This window comes from Sciurus carolinensis, chromosome 5 (assembly GCF_902686445.1).
Source record: "Sciurus carolinensis chromosome 5, mSciCar1.2, whole genome shotgun sequence".
NCBI lineage: Eukaryota > Metazoa > Chordata > Mammalia > Rodentia > Sciuridae > Sciurus > Sciurus carolinensis.
Window position 1 is genome coordinate 114,527,047 of NC_062217.1, and position 17,910 is coordinate 114,544,956.

At 33.0% G+C, this 17,910-nt stretch overlaps 1 protein-coding gene across 1 annotated transcript in view; it reads right to left on the reverse strand.

Annotated features, from left to right (window-relative positions):
* Rtkn2 (rhotekin 2) overlaps positions 1–17,910 on the reverse strand; it is an 80,495-nt gene that overhangs the window by 26,530 nt on the left and 36,055 nt on the right. The window contains 2 exon segments of the mRNA XM_047553497.1: positions 731–837; positions 9,408–9,502. Of these exon segments, the coding sequence (XP_047409453.1) occupies positions 731–837; positions 9,408–9,502 (202 nt within the window).

Here is a 17,910-nt window from a genome sequence, read left to right on the forward strand (position 1 = left end):
AATTCTGAAAAGCATTAAGCAACATGAGGGTAATTATTACCATATAACTTTTACACACATAAAATCATAAATCAATGCAGTTCTAGAAAAGCTAGTCTATTAAAAATTAGTGCTTAGAATCTCACAGCAATTCATCAAATGACTCAGGAAAATTATAAAAATAACTCTCAATGTTGAAAATATAATTTTCCCTTACTGTTCTCAGAACATTAGAAAATGTTGACTACCTGGTAAGAATGCAAATTTTCTTTCCCCCTAATGGAATCTTTTAGAAAAAGCTATTGATTCATTGAAGCCCACAATTAATTATTTACTGAATATAAATAACTATGTCTATAAATAAATCAGGAGTAGGTGGCACAGAGGCAGCTTTGGAAGCCCAAAGGCCTAAACTGTGCCAGAAGCTGTTTGCCAGAAGCGCCCTTCTGTGAGAGATGTTGCACAGCCACCATCAGTTTCCACAAGGAATCCTCTGTTGCCGATTACCTGCTACTTACTGCAGGGTCATGGAGCAGAGGACCATGGAGAAGTAGCTCCATAGCCATCATAACTGCATCAGGCCCCTGCCCTTGCCATCCTTCTCACCCTAGTACTTCCCACGGACTATGTCTTAACATTTAGAAAACAGACATTTAAAAAAAGACTTCTCAATATTAGCAGATGAGACAGCTGTCTGTATATTAGGATTTCAACTGAGGCTACAATTGTAGGATATTTAAAGTCCTCTAACCTGCTGATTAAGAAATCCTGCACATGCATCCTCAGCCATACAAGCTGGCTGGGCAACTAATCGGCAGCACATGTTACCATATAAGGGAAGCCAAAATGAAGACTCCTCTATTCAAAGGAGAAAGAAAGAAAGAAAGAAAAAAAAAAAAAAAACTCAAGTTACAAATATACAGTTATTTGAGGTCATTGCACATTTTGGTATTTTTCTTTTTATAGGTTTTTTTCATTTTACATGAACATATTTTTAAATTAGTTTTATATAAAGGTTTTACCTATTCATATACCAGCACAATATTTAATGACAATCAAGTATGAGAAAGTAGAGAAGATAGGATAATATTAAACTGATAGTTTAGAGGATGTGACTACCTGGAATAATCATAGATCTTTTAGTCTCTTAATAGTTTTTATCTTAAAAGTAATTATACAATAGAGATTATTCAGTAACTATAAGTAATCTTTTAATATTAAAAATTCTAATAAATTGATTTATGTTTGTCAAATTCTACTTATTGCTCATTATAATAACTATCAAGAAGATTCTCTGAATTGAAACATTATTTCAGTCAACAACTTTCTTCCATCTTCCCTTACTGAACAATTATGTCATAATCTATTAGGTGTAGCTCCCAAGATCATCTGTGCAGGGATTGGGAAAGGAGCTATGCTGTGCTTGAGCTGGTATGGGAACCAGACAGGATGTGGGTAAGCAGGAGGGCTGCCAGAGTGAGGCAAAAGAACTTGAATAGGCTGAAAGGATGTTCACACCCAGGCACAGTCTACACTGGGGAATCTGTCTTGAGTAGGGAGAGTGAGGAGGGCATCCCTGTGGAAGGGCAGCCAGAGGTGGGTAGTAGAGTCATAAGGGAGAGTGTGGTGTGGGGAGTCAGAGCCGCAGCAGAGTGAGGAAGGCCCCCATATGGAGTGACTGCTTGATGTGAAGTGTCAGAGCTCAAGCAGAGTAACAGTGACCACTTTCGGCAGGCATCCCAGTCACGGGAATCAGAGACTGAGAACAGGGAAGAAGCCATCCACACACGGTGTGAATTGGCATAGTGTATCAGAGGCCTATGTCCAGGAAGAAGGGTAACCAGTGTTCATCAAGAATAGACTGACTCCAGGGATAGGGCAGGGGAAATACATGACAAGCTGGAATACCTAGGTATGTCACAGAGCAAGGAAGTGCTCAAAGAAAAGATATCAGAAAGATGCGCACCATACTAAATATGAGCTTCCACTGACCAAATCTGGGATAATTTGAACCTTAAAATAAACGAGATCAATGCAAGGGGGTAAAAAAGGAAAACATGAATCCATAAAGTAGAAGTCTTATAAGAAATGTATACTTACATAGTTTCAAAGTACCCCACTCCCACCATAAAATATGTATTAATTGCAAAGTAGAAAGCAAAAGAGTAACTTTACAGTAGACAACAACTGCCACTTTAACCAAGTAATCAAAACAAACATTAGTACTGGATGAATCAAATTATATGCCACCTGATAGGATACAATGAGAACACAGCATCATTGTCAAAGATATATATTCTGAATCTTAATCCAAAGAAAGCATCAGACAATCTGAAATTGAGGAACCTTTTACAAAATAATCAACTATAATACTGAAAATGTCAAAGTAATGAAGTCAGCAAAAAGACTGAGGAAGTGGTCCAAACTGAAAGAAACTAAAGAAGCCTGATAAGGGCTGGGATTATGGCTCAGTGGTAGAGTGCTTGCCTAGCACATGTGAGGCACTGGGTTTGATTCTTGGCACCACATACATGTAAATAAATAAAGGTTCATCAACAACTACTAAAAATATTTTAAAAAAGAAGCATGATAATTAAATATAATGTGTAATTCTGCACTGGATTTTTTTTTTTTTTACTATAAAGAGTATTATTGGAACAATAAGCAAACTTTGAATGAATTAGATGTCAGTAATGTTTTAGTTTTCTGAGTTAGTACTTGTGGTGACACAGTGTAATAACTTGATGGTGCTTAACCTATTAACATACTCAAGGGTAACTGGGCATCATGTAAGCATTCTCTATAGTACATTTTTTGGGGGTGGGGAAATCTTGAAATTCCTTCAATGTAATATGTACAGAAGGAAAGTACTGAATAATTTTTTCTGTGCATCAGGGTACAAATAAAAATTCAACTGTTAATGGACTACCCCGGACTCTTAGTGCTGACTTTTGAAGTTTTCACTGCACTCTCACAGGTAGCACCTATAAAGTGGCTAGCCATTGGCTATAATTACCGTTTACATAAAAAGCCTAAGTAACTCTGAAAAAATTTGTTTTGGGTAAAAATAAAGCTATTTAATTCATAGATGCAGGGTAGCAAAGGTGTTGTATTTGGTTAAAGGAAAAAGAAGAGCCTAAACAAAGAGTAAAAAGTAAAACCAAAAAGTTTTCAACAACTTACCTACCCAACAATCTACCATGGAAGAGCACACAACAAATTTTCTGGGACTATTCAAATCCTTTTTATTAATACCATGTTAAAGCTGCTATCTTTTAGAAATACAGGGCTTCAACTGGGAGAAAAAAATGTATAAACTCAATACACACAATGATTCAAACATGTAGACACAAATAAATAAATGAGAGTCAGGTTTTCTAAACACAGACAGGAAATGCGATAAAAATTCCATAAAGGCATGTATCTGAGTAGTATATCAGAAAATTTTTTATATAGGGAATCTCAGATTTATGAATGAATTGTGTTCTAAATACATAAACCAGTAAGTCAGTTGTTTTTAAGTTAGAATACACTTCCTAAAGAAACAGAATAACAATGATTTGATTCTCAGACCAGAATGTAAACTTAGTGCAATCAATAATGTATTTGGAGCCAAAATACCACATGTAATAATGTGTTTCTCTGGTAAAAGTTGAGACATCATGGCATGTAAAGGAAAATAATTCCTTCCTGCCTGTAGTTCCTAAAGAGGGACAGTGGATATAGAATTCCTTGCTCCACAGTCTACCTGTCCAGGCTCTGCAATCACCTGTCACTTCTAACCTGGGTTTCTGTACAGTTGGGGATCACTGTGTAAGACAGTACAGAGTTATAGCTCCTTCATACTTCTGACAAGAAATATGGCAGCTAAGGCTAGCCACTTAAATATCTAAGCATCAATTTCTTATTTAAAAAATACCGCTTACTTAGGTAGCTGGTTTGTTATGAAAATAAGATAATGAATGCATACATGACATCTATTATATGTCTGGCACATAATAGATGCTTTTCCTGATTTCATGGCTAGGGTAATCTCACTGTCAAACCATGCCCTTTCCATTTTTCAATGCTACCTTTTAGTCCTTGTGTAATACATTAACCACAACACCTAACTCTTCTAAGCAAAGGAGGTCTAAAGATATGAAGAAATGAAACAGGAAATGAAAGAGAAATTTGACTTTTCATTACTTAAAGAATTTATCTAATTCATCTAAAGCTTCAAATGGGCAACAAACAGGAGTTTTAAAATGATGCCACTGGACTGGGGCTGTGGCTCAGTGGTAGAGAGCCAGTAGCTCTCATGAGTCACGTGAGACGCTGGGCTTGGTCTCCAGCACACACACACATTTGAAAAAAAAAAAAGTGGAAAAACGATGACAACAAAGCCAAACACAGGCTGGACAGAATCCTGAGAGCATTTCAACTACATGTAAGTCAAGTTTCACATTGTAGTTATAAAAGATATAAAAATTTCTTTATGATAAGTGTAAACCTTAAGATGCCATTTGGGTTGTGTCCTTCAACAAGCAATAACAATAAAATTGTTCTAATTTTCAAATATTCTCTTAATTTTACAGTATTTGGTAAATACTGGCATAATTTTGGGAAAAACCTACCACAATAACACATAGATTTACATTAACAAATGTTAGAATATGACTTTTTTCTATAGAAAAATTTCCTTTTCATAATAAGCATTCTTCTTTTTAAAAATACAGTCCTTTTACAGAATTTTAATTTACATATGCTTCCAGGAAAATACTTATGGCATAAAAATAATTAGGCAAAGAGTCTGCTGTTTCTTAAAATTTGTTCTGTGGAATCTACATGTTTCAATGTCAATAGTTTTGGGGTTTTACTGTCTTAAGCACAGGTCTTTTCAGAGTCTTTACTATGCATAAATTGTGTTTTTTCTAAGAGAGAACTATACTTCCATTCTTACTTGACCATCAATATTTTGTTGAAGGAGAAGCTAGTAATCATACAGAACATACTTCAGAATTATACTGAAGACAACTGAGGTTATTACTATGAAAACTGATGCTCCTTTGTGAATTTTATTCCTTTCCATTACTTTTCAGCTTACTTGATTGAAAGAATGGGGCCTTTCATCAATTCCATTATCTTCACACGTCATAGTATTCTGGTCTTTGGGTACTTTAATGGTAACTATGCCTGACAGCAAAGTACAGGAGCACAGCCTGTCCTTGCTTGCAGTCTGATGCAACTGCTTGCTAGCTACACGATCTAGCATATTATCTACCTTCTCTAAGCTGTATTTTACCATCTGTAAAATATAAATGATAATAAAATAAGGAATTTATGAAGGTCACAGAACCAGACACTGGTAGAACCAGAATATAAATCCAAGACTGATTGTTCCAGAGTTCCCACTATTAATCACTTTATTATAAGGCTTCCACATTAACTATATCTTACAGAATGCAAGAGTAAAAACAGCTTTAAGTGTTTAGGACAGTTTCTGAAACATTATAGGTACTCACTATATGGTGGTAATAATAACTCCAGAGAACCAATACCAATAGGATAATAGTAAACTTTATCAGATTTTCTGATATAATTGATAATGCATATACTGTTATAGACTTCAAGTTTTGGGTGATCTCAGGCTGCACTATTCAAACCAATCTTCCCACTGAAAACTACAAAAATACTTAATATTTTTGCTTTTAATATTGCTTTTTCCAAAAGTAACGAAGAGGTAACGAGACTGTAAAAATTTACCAGGACAAACCTGAAAGGAGAATCAGCAAGTGAACAAAAAAATGTGTTAGTCTTGAGTGCATTTACTAATCCCAACAAGTCTAAACATGATGAAATGATCTTACAAGATATGAGAAGCAAAAGAGAAGGCAAATTCCAGGGCCAGCACAATGTAAGCAGCTCAACTAGAAATGCTACCTACGTATGCTTATCTTTTATGGTACCCTAAAGGGATCATTAATAGTGTAGAGGTGAAGTAGAAATAGAGCAACCCTGCTGCCCAGATCCCAGTTGCCTGAGGGGAAGATTGGGGAAGGTCCAGAGAAAGTCAGGAATAGTCTTTGGATAAAGTGTACCTGAAATGAGAGTTCCTCCAGATGCCCGCCAAAGGCATCAATTTTGTGTATATATAAAATTTCAATTACATTGATAAGTACACAAAAGTAACCAGATATGCAAGAAATCAAGACCTCATGAGTAAGAAGTAAAGAACCATAGACTCTATATATTTAAATTATTAGACACCAACTATAAATAACTATGCTTATTCTTTAATTAAAAACAAAATATTAAAGATGTATGCAGGTATTGAAAGTGACACAAAGATGTGAAAAGTCAAATAGAGTCACTAGAGTTGAGAGACACAAAAACTTAAATGAACACGCTGGTGTATGAATTTCACATATATAGATAAGACCTAGCTGAAAAAAGCATAAGGGAAATGGAAGACAGGTCATAAAAATATCCAGAGACAAAAAGATGAAAATACCTTATAAAAGGTAAGAAAAATAGATGATACAATAAAGAAAAACTAACATAAGGGGGCTGGGGAGATAGCTCAGCTGGTAGAGTGCTTGCCTCGTAAGCACAAGGCCCTGAGTTTGATCCCCAGTACCGCGCCAAAAAAAAAAAAAAAAAACAACATAAGTTAAAAGGCATGAAGGAGGAGAAAAGCAAGAAAATGGAGAAGATGTTTAAATAGATATGTAAGATTTTGACCAACTAATGGAACATATCAGCAAACAATTAGAGAAGCTATAACAGACTGAAGCAGTGGAAATAAAAATAAACTTTACCCTTTAATTATATCACAGTGAAATTTCAGACAAAGGCAAAGAGATTAATAAAAGAAACAATAGCTTCACAGAGGTGATACACTGACAAATAATTCTCAATAACCAGTAAAAGAAACAAAAAATAAAGTGGTTATATTTTTACTATTGAAAAGAAAAAAATTAAGACTGTCAAACTTCTATATTCTGTAAAAAGAGTTTCAAAATGAAGCTAAACAAAGTCATTTTCAGACAGAATCAAGAAGTTTGATAGCAAAAGAACCTACTCAAAGAAATTCTAAGTATTATGCTTTTAGAAGAAGGAAAATGATTTATTTATAAGATAATCCTGAAGTACATATCATAGGAAAAGCACTTTGGTCAAATCTTGGGATGTTCTTTTCCTTCTGGTGCACTTCTTTCATGATATAAGACACAAGATACAAGTAGTACATAGGAACATGTAGGTAAATCTAAATAAATAGTATATGTATAAATTATCTTATGAAATTTTAAAACAAAGAGAATTATAATATATAAGAGTATATAGGTTACGGGAATGGAATTTAACTGTTCAAAAGTCCTTCCATTGTCTGAGGAAAAGGGAGAACTAAGTTTTATTTTAGATTTTAATAAGTATGATGAGTAAGATTTTTAGGGGTAATTTGTAAAAGATGACAAAAACAGTGTATAACTTTCATTAGAACAGGGAAAAGGTGAAATAATATATGTCACCAATCCCTAAAAAAGAAAAAAATAAAAGCCTACCAAAATCCAAATAAACCACCATGGGACAGGAAGGACAAAAAGAAACACAGATTATCACAGCAGATTTAAATCTGAAAGTATAACTATATGATATTATATAAAAAGGATTAAAAGCTCCAGTAAAAACAAAAAACAAACAAAAGATTTTCAAACTGTATAAAAATTAAAGTTCAATATAATGCTCTTTGAAGAGGCATGTCTATAATGTAAAAAAGTTTCAGGTGAAAGAAAAGACAAAATTCCACAATTTAAAAATTGTGTGCATCAAGTAACAAAGACTCAAATTATATAAAGCAAAAACAGACACAGCTATGAGAACTAGAAAAATCCACAAGCATGGCAGGAGATTTTAACATACTTTTTGAAGTAATGTAGAATATGTAGACTATAATCATTCCTAACAAGTAATCAACATATATAGAACACACCAGTGATTATAAAAAGGACAAGCCTATTGCAAGAATGAAAATGAAAAGAAACAATAAAAACAGAGAAGGTACAAAAGCTAATATCAGAAATTGAGTGGGGGGTAGATAATGCTACCAAAATTTAATGGATATAAGAATATTATGGAGAATTTAATACTTATAAACATCAAATTTAGATCAAATGGATATATATCTATGAAATATAACTCACTGAAACTCAAGAAACAGAAAAGCTGAAAACCCAGGAACTATTCAAATAATTTGATCAGTATTAAAGATAAATAGTGATATAATCATATAAAGAAACACTATTAAGAGATAAAATGCATACATATTGAATGATGAACAAAAATCAAGGAAAGTTTAATTCCATCCACATATATTCCAAACTAGGCAAAACTATATTATTTAGGGAAAGATAAACAGGTGGTAAAACCATAAAGAAAACATGGCAACAAATACCATAAAAACTACAACAGTTGAGTGGTTGAGGAAAATTAATGTTGGTGATGATTCACTTATGACATGGAGATGATTATGCAGATATTCATCTCACAATTATTTGTTGAACTGTACATTTACATTTCACAAAGTTTTCTCTATTTTTAATGAAAATTTTATGACCTCAAAAAATAATGTGAAATCATTAATCCCATTGGTACAAAGTCACCAATATTATAACAAGTATAAAATAGCACATTTACCACATAATTTTACATACTTTTCTTTAGAAAATGAATAAGAGTTCTTAATCCAAATCATATTTCCAAATTACTATACTAAAACTGCTCAATATTTTCATCACTAATAAAATAATCTGGTAGAGTTTATACCAAGTATTACAAACCTTCCTAATCATCTAACCTCCTTTTTAATATTGCTACATATTTCTCTTTTTTAAGTCTTTTTAAATACATATTTTTAATTGTGGCTGAACTTTTATTTTATTTTTTTATTTTTATGTGGTGCTGAGAATCAAACCCGTGCCTCACACATGCTAGGTAAGAGCTCTGCCAATGAGCTACAGCCCAGCTCCTACATATTTCTTTTGAAAAAACTGCAATTACCACTGTTATACTGAGTTTTAAGGTTAATTTAGCCCTACGTTCTTTGATATTCTGTTTTCTATCAACAGAATGGTTGCTTCCTTGATTTCAAACTTTGAAGAGGTCTTTGAATTTCAGCTAGGAAAGGGATAAAGTCACCAACTTCAACTCAGAGAACCAAAAACTTTTCTTCTTACTAAGCCTTATGAACAAATTTCAGCACAGAGATAAATAAACACTTCCTCTTTGGGGAAAGGAATAGATAGATTTGAAAGAACCTAGAAAATCACTCATGCCTTTATTACTTAAGCCAACATCCACATCAGAACATTAAAATTAGAAATAATCAATGTCACCACATAGATATTGATGTACCATATGTAGTAAATAAAAACACATAATGTACTTACCATTTCCATTAATAGACAGATTGTGAGTCTTGAAGCTATCATCAGCACTTTCCAAGGTTAGGGTAGTATGAGCTAGCAAATTATACTTTGCACCACTAATGGTGAGAAAGAAGATATATCTTTAGTAATTTTATGTTCTCTATCATGTAATATATTTAGACAGTCAACAAATAACAACAACCTGATTTAAAAATGGGCAAAGGACTTGGAACAGGCATTTCTCCAAAGAGGAAAAGACCAAAAAGCCATATTCAACAACAATAGTCCTTTGAATGCAAATCAAACCACAATAAAACATCACTTTACACCCATTATGGTGGCAATTAGTAAACATAAGAACAGAATGCAGAAAGAAGGAATGTTGGCTAGGATGCAGAGAAACTGGAATCTTTGCATATTACTGACTCTGACTCTCCCTGTTTCCACATTCTCCCTTTTATAATGCCTGATCACCTCTACACAAATTAGATCACCTCTACACAAATTAAAGTGGAGCACAGTTCTTGCTGAATTCTTTCTCCCAATTGCAACAGTACATCCTGATTAAAATCTGTCCCTACCCCTCTAACTAATGTCCAGCTTTATTTTTATTAAACAAATCTCCTTCTGGTGATGTACTTTAAAGATCTGGAATTTCTATCTATAGTGTGGAAGAATGGAAGAGTTTATTACTAAATCTATTTTTTCACTAAAGTTGTTGCCTTTATGTTACTTAAGCTAAAAGAGCATTCTTGCTAAAACATCTAGAGATTCTGGTGACAAATTTCATATCCTGGCACTTTCTGGTGGTAAAAAGAGAATTTTTAAAAATAACTTTATTTTCTGTGCTAATGTAATTTTATTTTGTGACTTTTCTTGTTTTTTCATTATCTAAAACCATAAAATCTCAAAACATGAAACAGTATGTTAAAAGAGAAAGAGAAAGAAATGTGGATAAACTTTAAGGAAGAGATTGATATCTGATGGGTATTTTTATTAACTGTGCCAGGTGATACATTTCATAAACCTCCTTTGTCTCTTACTAAATCTTTAAGAAAATCTTTATAACAAAAACATACATAAATTTAGTAAGTACACAATGCATGCATTTTTTTTTTTTTTTAATAAACAAAGACCCAGCCCATAGAATGCTCCCCTCTGGGAGAATGTTTCTTGGTTTTTAATGTACAATCATTAAAGACCAGAAATATCTCTCAATATACAATGTTTTAGGTCAAATTTTATATAGGAAAATTTATGTTTCTGTCTCCAAACCTCAGCTTGACATTGTAAACAAAACAATGCATGAGTAAATTTCGAGTCACATTTAACAATTGGTATAATGTCAGACTTACATTGCAGACTTGTGGAAAAGTTCACTAAGTATCAACAAATTTCTGCTGCTGCTAGAACTAAGAGAGGAATTACCCTCATACTTAATGTGGGCTACTTTGAAGGCGCTATAGAGCCTTTCAATATTAGTTTTTATTTTTGCCTACTGTGTACACAATGAGTCCTTCAAAAGTTGAGAAATTAATAAAGAAAACTGTGGAGAAAGAATCAATTAAGATCAACAATTACAATGGAAGAGCTAATGTTATTATTCAAAAATCAACCTATTAATAATCACATTAGTTGTATGGATTTATTCTTTGTGAGATGTGAACCAAATGGTGAGTTTTGAGCAGAAGTATCTGCTATGGTCTGACTTGTGCCATAATTAAATGACTGACTGCTGTGTGGAGAATGGACCACATGGGCCAAGAGTGAAAACGAAGATGCCAACTAGAAAGCTACTCCAAATTGGCCAGGCAAGAGCTGATTCAAGGCTAGAATTAGATGACAGTGATGGAGTGGTAGGAATTGATAATGTTCTTGATAAATTCTCAATGTTGACTCAATGAACATTAATTGTGAAAGAATCAAGAACATCTCTGACTCTAAGTCCAAACAATTAGAAAAATGGAACTGTTATTGTTGTGATTTGGATCTCAATGCCCCCTAAAGGCTCATGAGTTGAAGATTGGTCTCCAAAGCAGCAATATTCAGAGGTGAGGCTTGTGGGAAGTGATTGGATCATGAGGATTCTAACTACATCAATGAATTATAAAACTGATGGAGTCATCTGAGTGGACTACTGGGAGGTGGGGGAAATTGTAGTAGGTAAGGCCTAGTTAGAGGAGTAGGTCACTGGTGGTATGCCCTGGAAAGGTATATATTGTCCCTGGCTGCCTTTTCTCTATTTCTGCTTTCTGGCCACCATGAAGTAAGTAGATTTTCTTTGCCATACCCCCACGATGTTCTGCCTCATCATAGCCCACCATGAACTGAAACCTCTAAAATTGTGAGCCAAAATAAAACTTTCTACCTTACAAACACTTTTCTCAGGCATTTCGTCACAGGATAGAAAGCTAAAACAGTTATTTACTGAAATGAGGAAGAGAGAGAGGAACAGATATGGGAAGTAAGAATTTAATTATTGGCAAGCAAGTTCAATTGCTTCAAGTATTGAGATGTATTATTAGGTAGACAGCTAAGTATATGCACCTGGTGACAGTAGAGGAAAAAGTACTAGATATATAAATTTGGGAATTATCACTATATAGATGAAATTTAATCAAAGTTATAAAGTCCTGTGAAATCCAATGGCCAGATACTCCATCATCTCAGATTAAGTTGAAAAACGGTGAACAAAGAAGAAAGGAAAGAAACAGTCACTATGGTAGAAGAAAAAAAAAATCAAGAAATCAGTGTCCTAGATGATGAATAAAAAACTATTTTATGGAGAATGATTTTGTTATTCATCTGAAGGTCCAGGAAGAGGAACACCAATAACTGACCGTCAGCTGTGGTAACATGCAGATGACTGTTGACCTTGACAAGAGCAGCAGTTTCTGAAAGATAGGATGAAAGTAACACAATGGAAATCACTGAAATGGTCTGAAAGACAATGGAAGGATAGGAAGTGGGGATAGAAATATAAAAAACTTTTTCATATAAAGCACAGCTGTGGAATTGGAGGTGTTTATGTGTTTGTGGGAATGATGCAGAAGAAAAGCTAATAATGCAGGAGAAAGGAGGAAATTTGTAGGAATTGATCAGAGTAACAGAGAGGACGGAATCTAGGGCACAAGCAGATGGACCTAGATACAAAGGCAGTTCACAAGGAAGGAAACAGAAAACAGATACATATGCAGAGAGACTGCTGGATTTGATGAATGGAAGAAATTTGAGTTGTTTCCTAATTACCTCAGGAATATCCATGATATATGAAACAAAGTTATCAGGTGTGAATGAGGCATAAAAAGGAGATACCAAAAGTTAGAAAGAGAGAAATTATGTGAAATACTTTAAAAAGAGGTAAAGTGGAAGACAGGGTAACTTAATAGAACTGTTCAGTCATATACTGAAAACCATCTATCTTGAGTGAAAAAGGAATAAAGACTGCTTTTCTCCAGTTTCCTCATTTATTCATCATGAGTGTAGGTACACTACAAAGATGCTAAAAGGAGAATGTAACTAAGGTTGAAGTCCTTCCAAGGTAAGTATGACAAAAGGAAAGATATGCTAGAAAAGAATAAAATAGTACATCTTGAAGTCTAAACTAAGCTGGAGCAAGATCATTGAATGAAAGAACCTGGAAATATAGGAGGTGGTGAAAGGTGTAAAACCTACTATAAAGATTTAAGAAAGCAGGCAATTATCAGTAATGACAAAACTGAGGAAACAATCATGGGATGGATGCTGAAAGGAATAAGAGGACAAAAATCAATGGAGGCAAGAAGGTCATGAAACTAAGATCAAGGTATTAAACAGGGTGTCTACATGTATGCTAAGTCAAGCAAGAAAAATATCGAAAATGTGGGAGAGAAAAAGAACAAAAAAACTTTAGGAGTGACACTGTAATTTATTCTCACTGATCACCAAAAACAACTGAGTAGTTTTCATTTCAATAACAGTCATTTCAATACACAGTGGAATACAAAATATTGCTATTAGTGTGCCCAGGAAGAAAACTTATAAACTGTGCATTTGGACTGGGAACACTGGAGAAGTGGCATGTTTAGAGAGCTATTTGTGTGGCAGAATAGGCTAAAATTATGTAATGACCAAATTACATGTTTAAATTGTTTCTCAGGCCTTAAAAAATGATTGTGACTAAGAACTTTTTTCCTTAAGTACTTTAAGGGAAATATGCAAGACATTATTAATCTCTATTTCCCATGAATGCTACATCTGAAAATAACAATACAAAAAATTATTGACATCCTCCTAAGAATGGCAAAATTATGATATTAAAAAAAATAGATGATATGGCCATTAAAATGATTAAAGACTCTATAATAACTTTGGAGAAGAGCTGAATGTACAGTGTAATTAGGAATGTTTAAATATGCCCCAAATCTAGGTATTTAAAAACCTGGGAGGCAAATCCACCTCAAAATTACAAAAGGTTTTGATTTACAGTCGTTGAATGTAAGGAACACTTTTTCTCTCCTTGATTCTATTTCTCAAATTTATATCACTTTTCCAATGAAATAATTAATGTGATTAAGTGATATTATAATGAGAACCATCCCTAAGAATCTATTAGATGCAAGTATCATAGTACTATATCTACTTATATTAAGTTAAGGCACTTAGAAAAGTATTATCTTTTTTAACGTTCAAAACGGGCAGGTAGGGCAGATACTTCGGCCTATATATTCAAATGAAGAAAATGAAGTTCAGAGTATGTAACTAACCTGTAGCTAACAAGAGAGCCCCACTATAGCATACTACCTTCATGCTTCATTAATAGTCTAAAATTAAGAAACTTTTTCAATTAAAACAAATACACAGTGGTAGAGCACTTGCATAGCATGCATGAGGCTCAGGATTTGATGCCCCAACACCACCAAAAACAAACAAACAATAACAAAAACTAAACTAAATATATAGTACATAGTGACATTTTACTCCAAGAATTTTGAGTTAACCTTTGAATACAATGTACCACATGACATAATTGCTGGATAATCATTTCTAACCTCATTAAATAAACAAATAAGTGAATAATTCCTTAGTTAAAACTTAGTTAAAACTTATTTAAAAACTGTATTATCTTTCATACCATCAAATCTTTAATAATATTATTCCTAAAAGATAAATAATCCATTTATTTCAGACAAGGATTAGGATAACTGTTTTGTAACTTTAGTCTAATTTAAAATGGAGTATGGTGACTTACTCTTAAATATTTTAATACAATATTTTGTACAGTAAAATGTCACACTCAATTTTACCAGTTTTCACAAAATTATATTTTAAAAGGTATATGTTTATATAGTGAAGAATAATGTACTAAATAGTTATCAAGGAACATAAAATAGCTAATCCAGCTATTAGGGGAAATGGGAAAGTTGAGTTAAAGGAATTTCAGTAAGCTAAATTCCACAAATAAAATGAATAAATGAATCACATCAGGGAGCATACTAAAAATTACCAAAAATGTTCACTGTCTTCTTTCAGATCCAACAATACTTTATGATATTTCAAGTTACTTCATTTTTAAACCATGACTAATTACAATGCCATTGCTTCCAAAACCACAATGACTTCACTTTTCAAACATTCTTGTCAGGATAACATTTTCTTTCTAAAACATTTCACTCATTTCTTTTGCCAACCCTAATACTGAATTCCCAAAAGTTTAATCAGCTACATTCTTAATCAAATGGGCCAACAATTATAACATTGGCCAGGGGTTGGGGGGCAAAATGATATGAAAAACAACTACTTTAAATTGTAGTCTGAAATAATGCTTTTTATCAGCAAAAATAGTTATATTTGGTCACATGTCATATCACAAGTTACACATTGTTTTATATGTGCCCATTTTGGTTTAAAACTAAAGTCTACAGAAGTGAACTAGATCACCTCTAAGCAAAAAATTAATCATTTTATACATTTGGATTATTCATGTTATTCTCAAAACCCCTATCATGGTGCTGAAGTTGACAGGGAAGTACCAGGTAAAAATAGTCCTGTGTGTAACCTAGTATACTCTGGATTCATACCAGAAGAGAAGAGTAAGCTGGTATTAGGAGCACATGAGGTGGTTGAAATGTTACAAAAGGTATTATTGTATCTTTTGACCAACTATCATGGTATAAAATAAGCAAATGGCATGTAACTTGCATGGGAAATGTTCATAAAGAAAATTAGTATTTAAATTCTGGGATAAACCAAGTAGAATGACAAATGTCAATAGAAGAGTAAACACTTAAAAGACATATATGTCCATCCTTATGAAAAATAATTTAATACAAAATAATGTTATTGCTCCAAATACCTCTAGGCTTCAAAGAGAAATACAGGTTAAATATAGGTTCTAAATAATTTAGATGATATTCAGCTAGGAAATTATTAACATGATTTTAAATTAAAAAACTCTCTGCATTTTATAATCCTATGTCTTCTAAACTGCAATGTTTCAGCATACATTTAAGAGATGGCTTAGAAAAACATTGGTAAAACAACAGTAAAAATAGTAACAATAATGGTAAGAGCTACATTTATTAAATGTTTACTCAACCAAGTCCTCGAATTATCTTACTGAATCTCCTAACAATCCTATGGAGTGAGATGATATTGTTGTTATTATTATTATTCTCATTTTACAGAGTATGATAAAAAAACCCAGAGAGTAAATTAATTTGTGCTGGGTCAAGTAATAAATGACAAGTAATAAGTGACAGAATAAGAAATTAAGTATTTGCTGTCAAACAACAAAGTTTTAAACTGTTTGAAGACTCCATTTGTTATTTTATATCCTTTGAAGGGAGTATTAAACCCTGGAAATGTCCCTAAGGAGTTTTCAAAAGAGAAATGGTTCTATCTAAGCATTTTTATAACTTTCATTTAAGTAAACTGAGACCCAGAGAGAAATGTACTGTGTACAAGATACAGTATAGTTGAATAAGAAACACTACTGGTCCTGCTATTTCTTAAATAAGAAATTCTGCTGCTTAAACATTTTTTAAACTATTAAACTAGGTAATTATCTCTAAGGTCTCTTTCAGTTCTAAAACCTATGTTTCAACCTGGAAATATAATTATTTAATCATCAAAAAGAAATAGTTCCATTACCTTTTGGTTGAATTAAAGTGTGTTCCAGCAAATCTTTGACATACTCCTAATGTAGAAAGTTTTTGAGATAGTCTTAGATCTCAAGGATGAAAATTAAAGGTCCTCTGACCCTTTTCAAATGACATTTTTATTGGAAAGACTCACATTTTATATGATTGGTTTTTAGACTGGAATGAACCCTATACAAGGCTAATAAAATCAACAATGATTCACTGATACCTTTAAAAAGAAAAAAACTAAAAACAACTAGAAACCTCATAATTATACTGTAAATAATAAAGGTCAAGTATTGCCTTATGAACTTTGCTTTATGTAACTGCATTCAGTTATGATATAAAATATGTGTTAGTTTAAGTCTCAATCAAACTAGGTAGAAAGTCACAATGCTAGAGTGGCTACACACATTTCGCGTTTAATACATCTGACATGAGTTATCTAATTACATTTTGATGACTGATGCTTCCAGGATTTACACTTAAAATACTTAATTTTTGTAATTACAGTACAGCTACTGATATGTTGAAGAGTCAACTCTACTAGACATGCAAAGAAATTCTAGAAATGCAGCCTAGTCAATGGTTTCCCAGTTAAATATAAACATAAAAACTATTGGAGAAAAAACAACACAATGTTTGAAAAAGGTATCTGAAAGAAATCAGAGCTCCATGAAGAAATGGTGATTCCAAGTTTGCACAGAAAAACACAAGACAATGAACATTCAGTGGTGTCAGGGAGAGAAGAAGCTATCAATGACTAGGTGGTATCATAAGGATGAAGAATCACCTTGAAAGTTTCCCACTGATCAAAGATGGAACAATTTGGGCATCAAAGAGAATAATAACTATAACAGAATGAAACATGAAACAATAAAAAGTAAGAATTCAAATAAAACAACAGTATTTACTTCCATGGCTCCTAAGGTGTCAACTTATTTTAAAATTTGGTACATGTTAAGAATCAAGTAGTTTTTCCTCCTTTCCTCTAAAAGTTGTATTGCAATTGTAAACAGAGAGTTTATAAGGGAACAGTCTTCTTTGCAAGAATGCCAGTTGAGGAAAAAAGTATAGGATGAATTTAGAAAGTCACCTAATTATAATCCCTAAAGAGTTATCAGTAATAGCTGTAAAGAGCATTAGATAAAAGACTGATAGGGAACTTTATAATGGATGGATCAGGGTGGCAATACCTGTACCCAAAAGTGGGACAAGGATTGCAAGACAGTAGGAAATATACCTAATGATATGAAGTTTATTGCCCTGAAAGAATCTGAATCTAATCAATGCTTCAGATCTAAATGCCAGGTTATAGAAAATATAGGTACCAGAAAAAAATGTTTAAGGTGCAATTAGCTAGATTCAAACTACAGACAATCCTACAAGACACAGTTTCTTCA